The 21,405-nt window shown below is 47.2% G+C and overlaps 1 protein-coding gene across 1 annotated transcript in view; it reads left to right on the top strand.

Annotated features, from left to right (window-relative positions):
- NEMP1 (nuclear envelope integral membrane protein 1) overlaps positions 1-21,405 on the top strand; it is a 613,931-nt gene that overhangs the window by 474,852 nt on the left and 117,674 nt on the right. The window contains exon 7 of the mRNA XM_086959963.1: positions 20,789-21,014. Within this exon, the coding sequence (XP_086816089.1) occupies positions 20,789-21,014 (226 nt within the window). The remainder of the gene's footprint in view (positions 1-20,788; positions 21,015-21,405) is intronic.

The raw sequence follows: 21,405 nt of genomic DNA, 5'->3' as shown, positions 1-21,405 counted from the left end.
AGGGCGAGGTGATGCCACTACGGCACCAGCAGCTGCTGGCCCGGGCGGCGCCACAGTGGTCGGCGGGCCCCTCTCGTCCCGTCATGGGTCGTGACTGGAAGGGAACCCCTCATCCCTCCCTGGGCCCTTCTCGTCCCTCCACGCAGGCGGCTGCCTTGTCGGAGGTCGAGTCAGCCTTGGCGGCTCCCCAGGGTTCGGCGAGCCCCTCTCGTCCCCTTATGGGTCGAGGTTAGCGGATGGCTCCTTGTCAGTCCCTGGGTCCCTCTCGTCCCTCCGTGCAGGCGGCTGCCTCGCCGGCGGTCGAGTCAGCTTTGGCGCCGTCGTGGGGTTCGGCAGACCTCTCTCGTCCCCCCATGGGTCGGGGCTGGCGGGGAACTCCTTGTCGCTTTCCAGGTGCTTCTCGTTCCTCCTCACAGGCGGTTGCCCCATCTGATGTCGAGCTGGCGTCGTTCCGGCGCCGCCCCCTAACCACCTCGGCTCCAGCCCCGATCCCCGGCGCCGTGTGACGGGACAAAGGCCTGTCCGGCGTCTTCTGTGATGTTGGATGACGATGACGCCCTGCTCCAGGTTGCAGACTCTACCACACCGGACAGGCGTCAGGTAGTGGATTAATCCTCGGATGTCTCCTCTTTCCCAGAGGTTGGGTGCCTGCTGGTGTCGTCCTGGCCGGAGACAGGCCGCCGCGTCGTAGCTTTCTCCCCGACATCATCGAAAGACTGCTCTTTGCCGCAGCCGCAGTTTTCCCCGGAGGAACCACATCACTATCACTCTTAGGCACTTCTTTCTCCTTTTCAGGCCTGGCCCTTTCCTTCTCCGCTTGGTCTGGGGGACGGCCATCTTAGTTTGCAGCCGCCTCCTCCCTCCCTCCCTCCCTCCCTCCCTCCCCTCCCTCCCTCCCTCCCTCCCTCCTCCCTCCCTTGGTTGGGACGAGTTGGGACTGTGGCTTTGTTGGCTGCTGGCCGGCCCTTCTTATGTAAGTGTTTTATTGACGGTTGCTCACACCAGGTTGGCACGGAGTCTAGGCCTCCTGTTCTTATCTTGACTGCTTGACAAGACTTCTGTGAGGGTTTTTTCCCGTAGCTCTTTCAGTTGTCCTCTGCTGCAGAAGTTTTTTCTTAGGAGGATTCCCATGTTTGGGACTAACATACTCTATGTGGGGTACTGGTAGCTGTTGTATAGCTCGTTATGTGCTGGGGAGTTGTGGTCCCCTTCGGGCCTCTGCCCTCCGTGGCACTTATGTACTTGCAGGTGCAATTTCCTTGTGTTGAATGAGAATGCCTGGGTGGCACCCCAAGGTGTCCTTCTCCGGGGTTGCTGCACTGTTTGTCAGGTCTGACCTACTGTCTGCAGCCTGGTGTCGGGACTCTGGTTCTGCTCCTTTTGGGTCATGTGTGCGTACCCCTCTCTGTGGTGTGTCCGGGCCGCCTTCGCCTTCCTGTTCGCTGGCCTGAGGGTTGGGAAGGTTCTTGTGTTCCTCTCTCTTTTGGGGCGCAGCCTGCTGATCTTCCGGGATGCCCAGGTTGCTCTTCCTTCTTTCTCCCTGTCTCCTTGGAGCCTCTGGATTGTTCTTCTTCCTCTTCCTTGCCTAGGCCTTGGATGGCGATTCTGTAGCCCTGTAAGGATGTGGGGCGCTTCAGCCTCTCCTTGCCTTGTTTCCTCTGTTGAGTGGAATGGGCTTCATTTTTTCTCCTTTTATCTCCTTTTCTTCTCCCCCCCCCCCCCCCCCCCCCGCCCCCTTGGGATCAGTGGCGTGCTGCATGGGAATTCCCCTTGCCTGCAGGGGCGAGGCTCCTCGCCTTGTTCGTTGGCATGGTTCCCTGTGGTGCCCTCTGTTGTCCATGCCAGGGGGCCCTTTCGCAGAACCTCCTTCCCCGTGGGTATGGCTAGGGTATCTATTCTACATTAAGGAATCTGCGGCTAGTAGTCTCCATCAGATGTACGAGTTACTTACCTTCTGTAAGAGTCTCTACCATATTTGGTAGAGACAATTCTAGCCGCAGATTCCTTCACGGCCCGCCCTTCCTCCCCGTTCTGTGAGGGCCTTTGGCTTGGTCTTCTGCACTCGCCTTCCGGTGGTGGCTGTTTCTTCTGAGTGTGCATTTTTTACGCTCTATTAACAGGATGATTTGTTCTGTTCTTGTTTCTTTCTCCTCTTGACTCTTTGGAGGATGGAGTTCTATGTTCACCTGAGTCCCTCTGCTCTGGTCCAGGTTAGGGGCTTGTCTTCCCTTATTCCCTCCCCTCCCTCTTCCTTGGTTCCTAAGGTTTCTGGTCCCTCTGCTACCTTCTGGGTTCGGCATTGTTGCACTCGGTGCTGGGGTTCCCCTGGAGATTTGTTGTTCCTGTTTGTCTTGAGACCAGTTTTCCCTTTGTTTTTCCTGGTTGGGGTTGTAGTCCTGCTGTATGTTGTCGTGACGATTTTGCATGTGTTCCTTGTCTCCAGAGGGGGCTATCTACATCCTGGCAGGGTGGCTGTACTCTGTTCTCTTTCTTTCCCTGTCTTTGGCTGCTGCAGTGTTGACACTGCTTCTTATGGTGGTGGTGTCACCATTCTTTTTCCATTTTTTCATCTTTTTCGCACACTGTTCCCATAATCCCACAGTTTTGTCTGATTCCTCCGCATTGTGTCGCGGAAAAGTTATCTGAAGAAAACTTACGTAGGCGTGCCGGGTTGGGACTTATGTGATGTCACGTACGCAGATGCCGCCTGGGCGGAGCCACCTGGTGCTGTCCCCCCGGCACGCAGGAATGCAGTGCAAAAAAAAATCTGGTCTCACGCCTGGGGATAATTCTAGGTTAAGGAATCTGCGTCTAGAATCGTCTCTACCAGAAACATTGTTACCGAAGGTAAGTAACTCGTACTTTTGTGCAAATCTGACAAGGTAGGCGCAGTTAAAAGGGGGAGGGGTTGGAAGGGCAGAAGGCTATGCTCGTGAAATAAAAAACATGAAAATCATTGAAAAAAAGCACAGGTAAAAGGTTAGCCATGATTCACCAAACAAAACCCCAAACCCCCTAAAATTCACCAGTGATGCTAAGCAAAAAACAATGCACACCATAACTCTCACCCACTGCCCTCTTCAGTATACACTGTAGCAGTTGGCATGCAAAACAAAATCTGCAAAGAGCAAAACATGAAGTTGTGAGTTATGGTGATTAATTTCAGGACACACACACACAGCTAGACACACACACGTACATACACATATCCACACACAGATTTTATATATATATATATATTTTCACTGAAGAAATCAATGTTAAAGGGATATTATAGCTAGGTTAAAATGAGAGTTTAAACGAACAAGCGACTGAAATTCACCAGTTGTAGTAATCTCATATAAGGTAACTTACTCCTGACCCCCACCATGCACAGTGTTGTCATCAATGATATCATAAAACCAGTCATAAAATATGGGAGGAATGTAACCGCACATGGCAAGGGAGTGGCTTATAATGGCTTTAGGTTATGAGTAATATTTACATGAGATAACTGGAACCTGTGAATTTCTGTTTTGGTAATTTAAAACAGCATGTTTTAACTGACCTTTTCACCCAAATACAACAAAACTTTTCCCTTTGTCTTTTTTACCGGAGAATTTCTAAGGTTTTTACGTGTAAGGTCTAGATGTGAGAAATATTGTGTACAGTTAAGGGCTTGAAGCCCACCCATTACTTATCATTTGTCGATGATGTAATTCTTTTAAGCTGCCTCCCAACTGGCCACCATATTCCTCCCTTCTCTTCCTTTATTTCTCTAGAGCATGGACCAAGCACTGATTAATTTTATTTGATTAGTCCTGCGATTCATGGTACTTATTTTTTCATTTTTTTGTTTGTCACTTCCACTTCCATTCTACACATTCAGGTTTCTATTAAACTTCCATCGCACAGGAATGGAGAGTAGATGGGGGCGGAGAGTGGATGAGGGTAAATTGGAGTGGAGAGTGGATGATCCCTACAACTGATGAATTTCAGTCATTTGTTCATTTAAATGGTATGTTTTAACTGACCTTCTCACCTAACTATAACATCCCTTCAATGAAAAAATGTGTGTGTGTGTGTATGTATGTATATATTTGTATGTGTATATATATATATATATATATATATATATATATATATATATAATAGGTGTGTGTGTATGCATGTAAATATGTATGTATTCAGTGAAAAATACATAGTTAAAGATTCGTTTCTGCAAACACAAAACCAAAAGTGTCCTGAAATTAATCACTATAACTCACAACTTCATGTGTTGCTCTTTGCAGAATATTTTGTTTTCCATGCCAACTTCTACAGTGTTCACTGAAGATGACAGTGGGTGAGAGTTCTGGTGTGCACTGTGGTTTGCTTAGCATCGCTGGTGAATTTCAGGGGGTTTTGGGTTTTGTTTGCTGAATCATGACTAGTCTTTTTCTTGTGCTTTTTTCCCCATGACTTTCATGTGTTTTATCTCAAGTGCATAGCCTTCTGCCCTCCCAACCCCCACCCCATTTTAACTTCGCCCACCTTGTCAGATTGGCACAAAACTTGATCTACAAATAAAATCAATTATTTCATGCTTTTGCCAAGTTTTTGTCTTAGTTCTCCCTTCCAATAGATCTATATGATTGTGAAAATACAAAGAGAAGGCTAAATCATGCTAAGTCTCTGTCAAATAGTGTGCAGATTTTTCATACAATGCTAAAGTTATCAATATATGAATTCCCTTACACTTGTAATACTGCCCACCTCTATACAGCACCATGAAACCTGATGTATTTTCACTGGGTGTAACTTGCGAACTACCTGCCCTATTTGATGTACATTATTCAGTAGCACCCAACCCACATTATAATCAAATTACAGTTTTGCCACCCACTCTAACTTTGCATCCCCCACAACACAAGTCAACCCTTTGTATGAATTGGCACACAACTTTCTTGCTCCATTAAGAACTAAGCCTTCCTCGTTTCTCCCACGTTGTATAGTGTCCTGGGCATTGCTCCTCCAAGTTTTTAGGGGCAGGAAAATGCGAGCAGTCTCATCCAGTTTGGCACTAGCCCTGGTATATAGTGCAGCTCCGAAATAAACAAGGTCATGCACAGCTGCTCAGGGGCCCCCAGGGAGAACTCTCTGCCCCTGTGCCACGGAGACCCACTTAGGCCTGTGACAGATGCGGTCAGAAATCGGATGATAGTTAGGATGGAGGCATCAATGCCCCGCCAACTGCCGGGGAAGTAGACAAGCCCACAGCCCTTGTAAAAGAGACACAGTAAGTTCCAAGTCAAGCGTCAAAATTGAAAAGACATTCCCACCTGCACAAAACAAATTCTCTGTGATACTGTTATGAGAGCAAAGTTACCCAGTTTGTCCCTCCCCAAAGGGAGGTGTGTACACAGCTACAGCGATGGTGATCAGTGCAGCGGACTAGGGAGGCAAAGGGATAAAGGGAAGCAGTTACTCACCGGTGGCCGCGGCGGGCAGGGTGCCAGCGTGGAGCGTTGGAGAGGCTTGCAGCTTGAAGGAGCTTGGGAGTGAAGATATGCCACTAAGGGGCCCCATATGTCTATAGGACGAGACCGTGCGCGTAACAGGTCCCAAAATTCCGACAGCAAAGTCTGGCACCTCGAGGCGTCCTCCAGCCAGTGATCAAATTTAGGCGCCGGTCTGCAACCACAGCTCATGGCTACCCTACGCCTGGCAAGGACTAGCAGCATTGCAACTGAGCGGGGAGGGGCATCTGGACAGAATTTTACAAAGCCTAGCAGACACAGTGAAGGGTCAGGCGGCACCTTCGCTGAGGTAATTTCAGAGATGGCGATGCATACTGCCTGCCAAAATTCTGACACCTTGGGGCATAGCCATGCTAGATGAGCAAAGTCTGCGGCAGGGGCAGCGCAGCGCAGCGCAGCGCATGCAAATGGCCCTGGGTATGAGTCCTAGTTTGTAGAGCTAGACAGGAGTGCGGTATAGACTGTGCAGATACTTGAAGTGTTTAAGACGAAGCCGGTAGTTGGGTAACAGTTTATTCGTCTGATTGCAACAGTAGAGCCAGTCAGCCTGCGCGATGTCCATGCCCAGGTCCGTGCCCCACTCCACGCGCCCCCGATCTGTAGAGATGGAAGTGGACAACAACGTAATGGCATATAATTTAGTGACAATCTGGGGTTGGGGATGTGTATATAAAATCAAGAGCAGACATCGTAGACGGGGGCTGGGGAATGTAGGATGCAGCTCCCGGCAGATAGCACGCAACTGATGAAACAAGAGTGTGGCCAATGGGCCAGAAGAAGCGGGAAGAGAATAAAACGTGTTCCCTGGATATAAGTCTGCCACTGTCAGCAGGCCCAGGCGTGATGCTTGTTTGGACATGCCGGATGGCTGGAGGGGGGAGAAGCAGGATGACTCGCAATTGGCTTGGTGTTAGCCGAGAGCATCAAGAAATTGGAGAGTCGGCGCAGACCAGTCCAGGCCCAACGCAATGTCTCAACCATGTCCACCTCTGCACGCGGGTGCCTTGACAGAGCAAATAATGCCGTGGCCAACGGCCAGGGAGATGCAATATCAGGGCCCACAGCTACGTGTGGTTGATGGGGAGAGGGATGGATCCAGAAATGCAGAAAGCTGGCTTAAGCGCATAAGGCGTAAAGCTTGAAGTTAGGAGCGCCCATACCGCCGACCGACATAGGGAGAATGAGGATATTCTACGCGACTCTTGGTTGTTTACCGGCCCAGACGAGTGAAATGATTAAGGAACGCAGTTTGTGGAAAAAATGATCAGTGAGGAGGATAGGGATGTTCAAAAACAGATAAAGGAATTTCAGCAGAACCACCATCTTGTATTTGAGCTTCTATAGCGCACAGCTACCCGCAGTGGGTTTCCCGGCGCTTGCTTAGGGAACCCGTCCTGGTATTCCCCTGTGAGATCACCCCGGCAGGGTATCCACAAGGTAAAAGCCAGGCATCCCGCCGCGAGGGGCCGTTGTGGAGATTAAGCAAGCTATTGCCCAGAGTCGCAGAGTGTGAACCCGTGAGTCGAGAAGGCACCGGAGCGAGAATTATCGAGTCTGTGGAATTTTTTAGCCCAAGACCCGCCGAGGCGGGGAATTGAACCCTGGTCCAGGGCCGATCTCAGCTTCCAGGTCTGCCGCCTCTAACCCCTGAGCCACACTTCTCCACTTAGCAAAGGCAATCCGGCCGGCAAGAGATAACTGAAGCTGACACCAATTCGGAATCTTGGATTCCAGCCAATCCACTGCATGCCCGAAGTTGGATATCCAGAGTTCGTCTAAGTCCCTACTCTGCAAGATGCCCAGGTAGCGGGTGGGACTGGAGGCCCATACAAAGGGAAAGTCAGGCGTGAATGGCATGTGGGCATCAGTGAGAGGAAATAGCACAGACTTGCTCCAATTCACCTGTATGTCAGACAGTCCGCCGAATCGTATGATCTCGCGTACAAGAGGGCTAAGATTTTCTTGGGGGTGGCGTACATACAAGGTTGTGTCGTCCGCATACATGGAGACAAGGAGGTAACGAGTTGAGAAACCTATACTCCTCTGAGTGTGGTTCTGCCGAAGTCTGGCCACAAGAGGTTCGATCGCAATGGCGAAAAGCAAATGTGATAGAGGGCACCCTTGCCAAGTATCGCGTTCAATACTGATGGGATCAGAGGTCTGTCCATTAATTCGGAGACGAGACGAAGGGCTAGTGTAGAGGAGCGATATCTTGCGTATAAATATATTGCGCGGTAGAAGAAAGAATAAGAAGGGCCATTCCAGCATGTCGAACGCCTTCGTGGCTTCCAAGAGAGCAGCCACTGCGGGGAGGCGGAGGTTGATATGGTGTAGAACTGAAAATATGGTTCGGAGTTTGTGCAAGGTGGCTCTGCCAGGAATAAAGCCCAATTGATCCGGAAGGGCAATGAGGGGCAGGACACAGTTCCAGTGTAAGAGTCGGCCCGCGAAGCCGCAGCACTGATCTTCAATAGCAAGCACCCGCCAAGCTGTGTAGCAGGCGGCACCGGTGTGGGCCCAGGGTCCAGCTCCTGCTATACAACATGCAGGGGGTCCAAAATCGAACGCGGTGAGGTCCGGGCACAACAGGCCTCAAGGGGAGCAGAGTACAAGGCTGTGTAGCGGCGGAGGTTGCCCACTCAGCGGAGCAAGAAGGAAGGCGGGGGGCACGCGCCAAGCTGGGGCCACACCAGCAGGGTGACACGGGGGGTCCGCCGCTCCCGTCACCAGGCTCCTGCGGCCGCCGTGGGATGCGACCCCAAGGGAGAAGACAATGGTGCCCAAGCCGCGGTGCACCGGGCCAAGTAGTGCACCGGGCCAAGTGGTGCAGATCACAGACCCCCTACCATCCAGAAAACACCACAGAGGCGACGCGTACTCATCGGATCCCGGAGTACGTCATCCTCGTATAACCTCCAGGCAGTGGGAAGCACCAGGAGCCCAGCGCGGCCCCGGAGGGAGAAGGGCCAGCCCCCACAGCGCCCTATGCGCTGGCCCGGCGCCTTCAGCAGTTGGTGTTTCTCGGCAGCAGCACACGGGTGCAGCGGCGGAATCAATCTGCGCCTCTAGCAACGGGGAGCCGGAAAAAGAAATCAAAGTGCAGGTAGGATGAAGATGTCAACAGGATAATGGCGGATTCTGAAGCTTGGCCGGCAGAGCCCACTGAGAGTGCGGCCATCCTGAAGCCGGCCAAGCCACGCCCCCCTCCCTTGTAAAATAAACTTTGCCGGGCTTCTCCCCTCTACATTAAATCCTCTGTAGTCTATGGGCTACAGTCAGGTGATCACCACTATCCACCACCGAGCCCTCAATAGCACCAAACGGCAGCCTGACGGGACACATGTCTCTGAGTCGGAGTTGGATGACGATCTAGATGCCTCAAACCATTCCCACGTGCAGGTCTGCACATAAGTGTGTAGAGCCATCAAGCATGATTTTCAGTTTGGCTGTAAACTTTAGCAAGTTTTGCAGTCCCTCCTTTTGGAGTGGTCTCTTCACGGCTAAGGAGGCCCTCTTGGCCTGCACAGCGGCAGTGAAATCTGGAACAGTGATATTTTGCCATTTCCCAGAGTGAATAGGTCTCCCGACTGAGCTTTTTGCAATATTACATCTCTGTCCCTGTAATGAAGTAATTTAACCACCAGTCGCCAGGCAGGGTGTCCCTGTGCCAGCAGTCGTGCCGGTACCCTGTGGGCATATTCCGATGTAAAGCCAGTACATCTAGGTCCAACACCATGTCTACTCTCTCAGTCCCCTCGGGGATGCCCACAATGTGTATACTGTTCTGACGGTTGCTCCCTTCATAGTCTTCGGCATGGGGTTGCAGAATGCACACCTTAATGGACAGCTCTGTCATTGGCACTCTCACGGTTGCAGCTCTCCCAACACGGTCTCCACACCCTTCACCTTGTGATGGTCAGCCCACAGGAGCCCCAGACCAACAGAACCAGTACTGATGTATCTTTGAAGAGTAGACTTGATGTCCGCAATAGCGTTGAGGATCCTATCAAATTGGAGCTGTATAGGGTGCATCGTGGGTTTCAACTCCTCTGCCTTGGCGGCTGGGCTAACACTCCCTCCCCCCCCCCGCCCCCTACTCTAACTTGGTACCCGGGGCCTCTCCTTTGGTTTCCCCATTGCAGTAATGGGCTCAGTAAAGACCTCTGTGCTCGGAAGAGGAGTCTAAAGCAGGTAGTCCTCCTATTCTGCTCTCAGTATACCTTGCAGTTGGTCCCTCTGCCGAGGTTAGACTGCAGAATGAGCCACTCTACAGTCCTAGCCAAGCGTTACTTCTCCACCCCTGTTCGCACCTCATATGGCGGTGGGTGCCTTCCCCTGCAGGCCAGCACAAATCACCCAGAGTCTATGCAGAGAGGCAATGCCCACCAGTTGCAGGGCTCCACTTGTGTACTACAAATGTGAGGGAGGCAAAGTCCACGCAGCACATCATGGTATCTCAGTCCCACACTGAGAGACCGCCAGTCAGGAGCACCCCTGGCTCTTCTAGCATGATTCGGTCCTTTCCCTGCCCGCCCTGTTCAGTACGTACCTGTTTGCGCTAGGTCCATATCCGGCCCCAACTCTTAAGCCAGAGTCCTCAGCAGAGACCCCTGAGGTCTCTAACCCCGCTCCTGCACCCCCCCCAGGCTTTCACACGTCCTCACCTCTGCCACGGGGGGCAGCACAGAACTATTTCTCAGATCGGGGGGGCACCAGCCCCTAGCGCATATGTCCTAGGAATGCAGGCTGCTCCACTCCCCCTTCTCTCAGGGTGAGGTCCTAGTCAGTCAGTCAGTCAGTCAATAAGTCTTTATTGCGACCGAAGTCATAAAAGACAATACAATAAAATAACAATCAATTAAAATATAGAACACTTCATACTCATTAGATCCAGATGTCCTTAGGATCAGTAATAAAACATGGGTTAGCTATTTGATCATGCTTTAAACAGGGTGGTCTAGACACAGTTTTCTTAAAAAATATAAATATAATATATCTTAAAAAGGTTAAATAAACCATTTAAAAATTATTATGAAGTTAAGAAAATTAAAAAGCTGATGCTTTCAATTAAAAAGGACGGGTTAGGACACTACAGTCTATTTTTGCTTCAGTTTGTCTCATCGTATAGTCAACATCCATTTTAAAAACTTAGCAAGTGCAATAACCATACTATCGGAGCAGTCCGTTCTAACAATCCTGAGTGCCTCAGTACCGCTATGGATGCCTTTTTGTAAACATATAGGTTTAATCCATTTATGACGTGGAGCTCTATAAACTGGACATATGAACAAAACATGTGCTAAGGTTTCTGATTGGGCTGGACAGAACGGACACTGATATTGATCTTTACTACTTGACCATTTACTTGTAAATGTATTAATGGGGAGAGTTCCTACCCTATATTGGTGAAATAGCTTTCTATCATTGGGGATGGTAATGAGGTCCCAATATCGCTCATATTCAGGGATATGTTTAAGATCCAGAAAAGCCCTGGTTAGTGATGCATCCGTGTGAGTTTGAAATTCCCTTTGGGTAATATTGGTCCAATACATCTCTTTAGGAGCCTTTCGTGATGGGAAGATGTTTTCGGCTGGGTTGTCCCACAGTTGCTACATTCCCAGGGCTTTGTATTGCAACCTGACCTATTTAAACCATGGTATTTTCCCCCCTGTGTCCATATTTCTGGTTTCAAGGAGTGCCAAAGCATAATGTGTTAATACAGGCGTAACCCGAAGCCTCCTCCAGTATGCCATTGGTCGAAAACTCGCTATGTCCTTGATTTTCTGACATCCCAAATCCATGTACAACGGTAGTAATGGAGTTGATTTGGGAAGTTTTGTTATGCACCGCAAAAATTTGTTTTGGGCATTAGTCAAAGCAGAAACATCAGTGACCCCCCATAGTTCTGCCCCATATAACATCGAAGCCCTTACTTTCGTGTCATATATTTTTAAAGCTGGGGCTAATGGTTGGGTGACTGATGATCTCAATTCTCTCAAAAGGACACCTGCTAACTGTGCATGTTTTGCTTTCAGGTAGATCATATGTGGCTTCCATTCCAACCTAGATCCCAATGTAATGCCCAGGTAACTGAAACTATCTGTTCTAAAAGCTCACCATTCATAAAAACTGTACCCCTCACTTTCTTGTGTCTGTGCATTACCATAAATTTAGTTTTAGACACATTTATGATTAACCTGTGGTCTATGCAAAAGCCCTCAAAACAGCCAATTGCTTTTTGTAGCCCTTCCTGTGTTTTGGAGATTAAAAGGGTGTCGTCTGCAAACATTAGCAGGGGTATTGGGATGCCATTTTGTTTGGGTGCATCTGTGTGGGCATCCTTAAAGTATTCAATAACCCTATTTATATATAATGTAAACAGAGTTGGTGCTAAAACGCACCCTTGTCTGACACCCCTTTCAGTGTTGAATTTATCAGTGACCTGGGTCTGGTTATCCCACCTAACCTGTGCGTAATTATTGTGGTGGAATTTAATTAGGAGAGTGAGAAGTTCTTGTGGCATACCTTGATCGTAAAGCACTTGCCACAACCTTGAGCGTGGGACTAAATCGAAGGCCGATTTCAAATCGACAAATGCTGCGTAAAGAGTGCCCCCATCTAGGATAACCCACTTCCAATATATGTTAGAAAATCTAAAAACTTGGTCCACGGTGCTGGTAAAGGGACGAAAGCCGGCCTGTAGGGCTGACATAACCCCGGAATCGTCAACACAATTCTGGATCCTGTGCAGAACCAGCCTTGCCACCACCTTCTGGATGCATGCAATTAGGCTAATTGGCCTGTAGTTTGCAGGGTCTACGCGATCCCCTTTTTTAAAAATTGGGATAATTTCAGCCCCCCTCCAGACATCTGGAATCGGGGAGCCCCTGGAGATTGCGTTTGCCAACAGCTCTATGTATGGCACCCATACCTCTCTACAATGGAGAAAAAGATGTGCCGGAATTTTGTCCGGACCCGGGGCTTTTCCTCTCGGAATAGTGTTTAGGGCATGCTCCACTTCGCTGCGACTGAATACTAACGGGGTAGTTGCTACACTGTTTGTTATAGGATCCATGCATTCCCAGCTCACCCGTTCGGTATTTGCAAACTGGGATTTAAAGTGTGATACCCATCTTTCGGGTGGAACTGAGTTTTCGGGCTGTGTCCTACTAGATCCTTTGCGCCATTTCACTAGGTTCCAGAATCCTATCATGTTTCTAGCCTTACATGCGTCATATAACTCTTCCCAGTATTTGTTATCACAGCTTTTTTTTGCTTCCTGCTGGGTCGCTTTATAGTGACGCCTCGCATCACGTATAGAGAGCCTATCCTTTGATCTCACAGCCATTGCTAGAGATTTATATGCGGTTCTACGGCTTTTGTCATACCAAGATTCCTGTTTCTTTCTACCTTTACGTGGACGGTTACTTTTTTCCTTTATAAAAAATTTGCTAAGATTTAAAAATAAGGTTGTGTGAATAGAGACCAACCCAGTCTCAAAATCGTTACTAAGCATGCAACATTGTAACTCACTAGTTACGCTTGAGACCATTTCTTCCATTTCTGGAATGCTTTGGCAGTTATCCTAGCATTCCGTCCATTTTATCCTTCTAGTATCCTTTGCAAGGACTATCGTTGGATGTATCTGTGTCAGGGACTCCCATTTTTGTAAGAAAATGGAACTCTAAACTAAGAGGGTTATGGTCGCTCTCGATTCTATTAATAATAGTCATATCCCGGATAGCTGCCCAAAATTCCAGATTGACAAAAATGTAGTCAATCCTACTTGAGCGTATGCCATTATTAAAAGTTGGACTTCCATCCCTATCCCCTTTGGTTCTACCATTAACTGCTCTTAACCCATGTTCTAGGCTAAAGGTTTTGAGCTGGATAGCTGATTGGGTCCACTTCTTAATGGGTGGTATATTTAACGAAGGGATTTGCCAGCTATCATCCTCTGCCTCTGTAAGGTCAATATCAAAGTGATCCAGCGGCTCCAAAGAGCAATTAAAGTCTCCTCCTATTATTACATCGCTTTTCCTCTGTATTGTTTTAGGCACTGTCCCAATTGTTTAACTGTCTCAGAGGGTTTACTTCACGGATTACCCCTTGCATATACATTGAAAATTAATAGGTCTCCAAACTCAGGCGAATGGAGCTTCACAATTAGTATATCCTTCGAATTGGAGTCTACGTACACCGTAGTATACCTGGCATCCTGTTTAACCCAAGTGTTCAGACCCCCCATAGGCCTTCCCCTCTTCGTTTGAGTTGCGGATATAGAGAAGTTTAGATAGCCCAAGAGGTGGTAAGATTCCATTGCCCAGGTTTCCTGCATAATTATTATGACATAATTGTCAATAAAATCTAGCCAATCTTGAGAATTTATCTTATTCCTAAGGCCTGCTATATTCCAGGACACTAAATAATGACCGACCTGGTCATTTCCCAAGTCTCTGAAAGCCAGGTCAGGCTGTGCTTCAACATCACTTCCAGAGTTTAGATTCCGTATTATGTTACTGGTTTCATTGGGGATGTTACTTTGTAAACTGTCCTTTAACTCTCTATCTACCTCCACTGACTGGGTGCCACTAGCTGCATTTCCCTGCCCCATGAGCAGATTTGATGTAGGATACAAGATGGTATCTTCTGAGACCCCAATGGCTACGTTAACTGAATTAGTAACACAGGATTGGCCGCCCATGCCCATCCTGGTCTGTAACTTTCAATCGCATTCGTCCATTCCATTGAAGACATCAAATCTGTTGTATGTCTCCAGGGGGAGTAAAAGGCCTCAAATGGTCCATGCGTCTACTAAAATTTGTATTGGCGTTTAAATGGTACAGTATTCCACCCATAGGGATCTGGGACCGGCATTTGATGTTGTGTATGTGACATGTACCCAGTATTAAATGGAGTTGGGATGAGTGTATGGATATTTGTTTGTCTGCTTATATGATTCGGGGCAAACACTAAGGATCTGGGGTAGAAGTAAGTCAGGGGGGCGAATTATAATACTATTATTACCTCTCCCTGCTGGCCAGTTTAGTATGTAGTCAACCACACGTGAGTCTCTGAAGTTGACTACAACTACATCTCCTTCAGTATCCTTACTTCAGCTGCCCAGCCATGATAATCAGCGAACATGGACTATTTCACCATTGATGTTACTTGTAATTGGTCTGTACAGTCTTAACCAGTGCATGATTTTGTTCTTAAGCTGGGCATATCCTTCCCTTTTATTATCAGCCAGTGTAGGAACCCCTGTTAAGACAACCACATATGGCACAGCTTCTGGGGGGAGCTATGCTGGTGGACCCCTGTTCATTGAACCACCTAAATGTCTAATACCTCTCCTTTCTTCGTGAGTTTTCCCTTCGGAGACCTTTTCCTGAACTCTCATGATGTTACTCGTAGGAATAGTGACCGATTTTTTTTTTTTTGTCTGTTTTGGGGGAGTTAACTTATTTTGACTAGAACTTATTGTTTTGGAAGGATTAGGTTTAGCACTGGTGGATTTAGACGAAACTTTGGGGGCATTAGACATAGCTAGTGTAGCCGGGACAGAAGGCGGCACTACCTCACTCACTGAAACTACAGATGAGCTAACCTTCCCCATAGCTCCCAACTCCATCTCTTCTAGACGCTTCTCCACTATTTTTAGTCTTTTTATAATAGGTAAAATGAACGATCTAATTAAATGTTCCATACTATCTAGTGAAACACTAGTGTAGGCTGGTTTCAATATGGATTCTGTGGGAGCATTGTTGGGTGCACTATTAATGTCCATTCCAGTATGTAAAGGTGATTGCTGGGTTACCAGATTTATTGGGCAGTCTTCTACAGCTACTGGGGCCTGCCCGACTAAGATTCCTGGTTTATGAGATTTACCAAAATCTGAATGGCTAATCCTGGGTTTTTGCTTTACACCTTCTTTTTGTCTTCGTTTGTCTGGGGGGTGGACCTTGGACTAAAGGCATGATAGATCTTTTTTTTTTTTTCTTACTACGTTTTATTTTGTCTGATGTAAGATTTGTTATAACTGGATCCTTTGATTGGCTAGTAGGACTAGTAGGGGGAATAGGACTCAGGGGCTGCCCTGAAGAGACACACGGTGTAGGGGTATAGTCTCGCAGCAAGAGCGGAACGCTCTCTGGCAGGGTGAGGTCTTCAGTTCCATTCTGCGTAGGATCTATGACTGTTTTATGTTTCAAGTTTTCGACCGAGCGACGACGCTCCGCCCTCCGTTCTGCTAGCATGGTCTCCTTTTCTAAGTCATTAAGAACTTTAGTAAAGTAATTGTCAAGGGTGCCCCTGAGTGGTAAACCTTCCACTTTGTCAGTTGTAGTCTTTTCTCGACTCATACCTGTAGCAGCAGCAGCAGACATGTCGTTTCAGAAGGGGTTCAGAATTAGATGCAAGAGAGTGGGCCCAGCCCCGCTTCAATCGGCCTCGGACGGCCACAGACGGCCCGCCCTTTGCCCGGGCTTCGCCCAGCGTCCTGCGTAGCGGTGTTACACACTGATAAAATAGGGCGAATGTCGGCAGGGGGGGCGTGGCTGTCAGGGGGCGTTGACCAGTTTGTACGGTCACGCAGGGACTCTTGGTCTTCAGAGTCCCTGGGACGCTCCGCACCTGATTCCTTTGGCTTTTCCCCTCCTGCGCCTGGATCAGATAGCGCCTTCTTAATCCCGCGAAGCGGCACCCGCGAAGCGGGTGCGGTGAGGTGCTGCGGTACTGCAAACAAACAGCAGCAAAGACCAGAGCTCCGCTAGATTCTCCGGGCACAACAACAGTCAGTAAGGGTGTCCAGTAGGTGAGAGAATATCCCTACTGAGGTCCTAGTCTCCATCGCCATCTTAGCTGCCGGGGCTCCACATGGTCCGTGACCTCACTGATAACACCGATCACATTACTGACCTGCACAGACCCACCTCCATAGAACTTCTCATGCACCCACTCCCACACAACCCATCACACTCGTTCAGACCCATACCTGTACTCACAACCAATCACTCATTCATAGATCCACTCATACACCCACTAACTCACACCCACTAATTCAACCATGCAGCCACTCGTGCACCCACTCACTTGATAATACAGCCACTCACACATCCAGTCATGCAGACACAGAGAACCTACTTCAGTCAGTCACTTACCCATACAAGTACTCTTACACCCACATGCTCCTGCATGCAGCCACTCACACATCAATACAGCTACTCACACATCCACTTATTAACTTTGACAGCCATTCACACACCCACTCACCTACCCATAGAGCCACTAACACAGCCACCTCTCACTCACCCATACAACCACTCATACACCCAGAAAACCACTTGCATAACAATTCACACATCCATACAACCACTCACTCATTGTTACAGCCATTCACACAGACATTCCCTCTCCAATGCTGCCACTCAGACCCACTCACATACCTATACACACACTCACGGCTACTCACTCACCCATACAGCCACTCCTACGCCCACTCGCTCACCCACCAGGCTACTCACACACCCCCTCACTCTGCAATACAGCGACTCACACAGCAACTCACTTACCCATACAGCTACTCACATAACCACTAGCACACCCATTCAGTCACTTGCACACACACGCCCACCGCTGCTAGAAATAGTATGACTAAATACTAGTACAGAAAGAATAGTAATATAACTTATGCTGTAGCTTAGTATATATCTTTAAGTTTCAAATATTTAAGAAACACTCATGCTGGGTGATGTCATGAGTGATGTAATATGTAAGGTCAGAATACGTGCACTGTGGGGGGCACAGGTTATAGTTAGCTCTGGTAACTAGAACTGCTGAATTTCTGTGGTTTTGCACAAGTGAAATCTGAGCCAAACTATATCCTCCTTGCAACCTTTCGTTCTTTTTAGTGAATATATATATATATTTTTTTATGTCTTTGACTCCTATTTATAGTATATGCTTCTTTTATACCTCATTTACACCTCGTATACCTGAAGAAATCCCCTTTTAGAATGTCCCCAGGTGCCTGACTAGATCTAGAGGATTTTCTATGTATATCCTCTGCATGCCAGTAGTTTGCATTCTGCAACTTTGCGTCGATTATTCTCAGCCCCTGAAATTAATGTGCTGAAGTCTTTGTGTCTTTCTGTGTCTCTGTGAGGGTAACAGGAGCTACCTCCTAAATTTGTCTCATTGGCTGACGAGTTTCTCACAAAATGTCTCTGTAAGCAAAGGAACATATTCCCTCTTAAAACTACATTGTTTAATGCATGTCGGGACTTTGGCAGAGACAAATGTATGTGACTGATCCCCACGAGGTGTCTTTTATTGGGGCCATGACTCAAGTAATGCCAGGAGAGTGCCCAGATTTACCTGAAGGTGATCCTTGAGTGCAAAGACATTCTGTACGTCGCCAAGCATTGCCAGAAGACTCGAAAGACCAGCTCCCACTCTAAGTCGATGATGTCAACCAGCTAGCAGCTCCTGAGATAGATTGTTGTTATGGTTCAAATCTATGGGTGGGTTGAAATCGAAGACAAAATTTAAATCGAAACTGGCTTCATCCCAGGCTTGCACTCACTTTCTGCGAAGTCGCAATGATGCCAATGTTACCCTCAGTGTCACCCTAGATTCCCTACTGAGAAAAACATTTTGCAGCTGATCTTGGTGCAGACTGAATTCCTGGGACCATCAACGATGCCACAACAGATTTAGGCATTTGAGTAAGCCAGGATTCACATCTTTGACACCCTACTGGCTCTTCTGGTGTGTCTTTGAGCTCCACTAATTGCAGAGGCCTCCAGTCTGGTTCCCGCCAGTGAGTCAAGCCTCTGTACGGTCTGTCTTCTGAACCTGTTTTTAGGTAGAGCTTCAAACCCTGGAGTAAACTCCAAATACTGTTTCCTTCCTCATTGTTGCCGGTCTTTACGCTGATGTAGGACGCCGATCCCATCATTCTATCCAAATCCGAAACAAATTTATCTCAACCTCTGCCGAAATATCACTCTGAAATAGTTTTGAGTTGCCAGGCCCTAGTACCTTTTAACTGATAGAACATTGCTTTTGCATAGGAGCCATTCTCCAGGCTCCAGCGTTTTGTGGCCTCTGACCAGAGGCAACCAGCTTTTGGGGATGGTTTTAAATTTCCTCCACAATATGAAGAAGATAAATTGTTATTTGGTTCTACAAGATGCCATGGGATTGGACACTTCCCTAGGCAAGGAGCTATTCTCCCCCGGACCTTTCCACAGAAAAGTCAACTGTGTTCGCCACAGACATCAGTTGACCGACTGAAGTTCTGGACTTGCAGCAATCCTGAGGGGAAAACCAACGTCCTCACAGTGGTCTTTCAACCCGAACAGACAATATCAGAATATTGCTGATGATCAATGAAGCCCTGACTGACCCCTTCATGGGTATCTGGCTAAACCCTGCTCCGGTCCTCCTTAGAACAGACATGTGGCAAGACGCCACAGATTCCCTCCAGGTGACCGTGCCTTCCTTATGCAACATCGTACTGCTTAGCGGCCAGTAGTTAAGGCATCCACTAGCAGGTTTAATCCCATTATTTTTCTATGCCCCCTTCCCCCAGTCAGAGTAAAAAAGAACTAAAGCATTACGTAAAAAAGATGTTCTCTTCAGCTGACATAAGTAAACGGCAACTCTTTGCTGGGTAGGTACTCCCATGCAGTGTGGGATATTGTCACAGGGATCATCCCAGCAGCCCCACAGGAATTCCCTGCCAACTTGGTGTGTACTGTTCCGGATGGCTAGGACACAACCACCTGTGCAATTTGGTCAAGCCTGGATATGATCGACTGAATGAGAGGGATCGGAACTAGCATGGTGTTCCGGTGCCACATATGGGTGAGATCCACATGCTGTTCAGGTGACGTCCAAGTATGCAGCTGTTACTTGGGCATCAATGCAGATATTCAGGAAGCATTACTGCTGTGACAGCCAGGTCCACACAGAATGGCATTTTGGCTGTTAGATCCTGCAGGACTTTTTGATGCAAGTCATTCCACATTAACACCACCTACAGATTCCTCAGTACCCTCCCGTCTCCCCATTTTGTAAAATAGACTCTTTATCATCTAAAAAGCCCAAACTCGAGAGATCTGCATGCAGGCACAATTAATTGGTTCTTTGTGCTCCGTGTCAGATGGTGGGGACAGTGGCCAGAAATAACTGACGTCATCACGCTTTGGCTGTGCTTCTAAGCCGCACCAGACATCACTTCGGTGCAGAGCTGCGTCTATGCTATCCTGAAAAATCTTCTGCATTCAGTTTGGCACCTGGGGATATTCTAAAGGTCAGGAATCTGTGGTTAGAAAGAATGTTACAGAATGTAAGTAACTTGCTCTTTCTTTTAATGGAAGACGGATTTCTGCTTTAAGTGATAGTAACTAAAAGTCCAAGCATTGAATACCTCCTATGGGTGGGATCCAGATATTGTTCACCCCCAAATCCCACAAACACACCCCGCCCCGCCAGTCTGCACTCCCCAAAATCCATGCTCCAAGGCAATCTTTTTTTAAATGTTTTAAATATACCTGCCTGATCTTTGAGTTTTAATAGGACATCTTTAACAAAAATGTTCAAAGTTGACAAGTGTTGGCAGGAAAACCTCAATATTCTAACTTTACTTTTTTTTTAGGAAAAAAAGTTATTAGGAAAGAAAACTGTGCAAATAGGCTTGTTGGCTATAGAGATTCGCGTAGGAAAAGAATGCAATCGTCTTTAAATACCCTTTTTTCCCCAGTTTGTGGAAGAGGTCGAAGGTGTGGTTGTTAGCTTTCAGTTTGTCTCAAAGTTTGCACAAGGAAGAATACCTGTGGTTTACTGTTTAAACAATCATGAACCTCCCCCAGGAATGCAGAGAAAGATGATACCTATAATGGTAAACTATGTATATAGGTAAGTAACTATTCCACGTTGAGAAGGGTGGTTCTTTTTTGTATTGGTAGAATCACCCATGAGTGTGTTTTTTTTATTTTTTGTTAAATTGTCCTGGCAGGAATTCCCCTTTCCAAAACGTGAAAGTGTGTGTTTTTAGTGGTTAGACAAGTTAATAAGTCTTGTGTTTTTTCAAGTGTCCAGAGCTGGCGCCTATATCGGGGTGGTTTGTTTACATGACCACCAACCCTTTAAATCTCATTCTGCTACCTCTTGAGCTCCTTTCATGTATTATTTAATGTAAAGTAGTTCATCTGTATTACTTAAAATACATTGTTTTTACATGAACACTGTTCCTTAGATTATCCCCTCTGCTTCTTTGTCAGGTTACATGATCTTGGTTGGGTTCATCAGCTTTGCCATCTGCTATAAGTATGGTCCACTAGAGAATGAGCGCAGCATCAACCTTCTCAGCTGGACACTGCAGCTAATCGGCATGCTGATGATGTTCTTGGGCATACAGGTCCGACATGTTGCACTTACCTTAATGATCATTGCATTCTGCACAAAGCATTTGGAGTATCCAGTCCAGTGGGTGCTAACCACATTCAGGTAACCATTTTTAGATAATTGATGTATGATGTGTAGTTACTTACATGCAACATTATCCATCATGTGTATCGTTATTAAGATCATTAACATTAAATCAACAAACATACTTGCAGCAGTACACTTTGATGTTGATTAAGAAGTAAATGTTTTTAAATTTGTATTGTAATCAGTATATATTTTTTTATACTTATGTTTTGCAAAACAAATAAGGGGAAAGGTTCTGGAGAAGTAACACTAAGCAAATGAATCCTTGCCATTTTCCCATTTTTTTTTATTTCAAATAATTTTTATTAAGCATTTTAACAATGAAAATAAAATACAAAATGATTTCAAGTGGTACATTTCCCATTTGTAAGAGGGTCAAGCATATTGATACATAGAGCTAGTCGAA

The sequence above is a fragment of the Lissotriton vulgaris genome, chromosome 1_1 (genome assembly GCF_964263255.1).
Source record: "Lissotriton vulgaris chromosome 1_1, aLisVul1.2, whole genome shotgun sequence".
In the NCBI taxonomy this organism is placed as follows: domain Eukaryota; kingdom Metazoa; phylum Chordata; class Amphibia; order Caudata; family Salamandridae; genus Lissotriton; species Lissotriton vulgaris.
The sequence above is the reverse complement of the archived record's forward strand: the minus strand, read 5'-3'. Positions and strand labels throughout refer to the sequence as shown.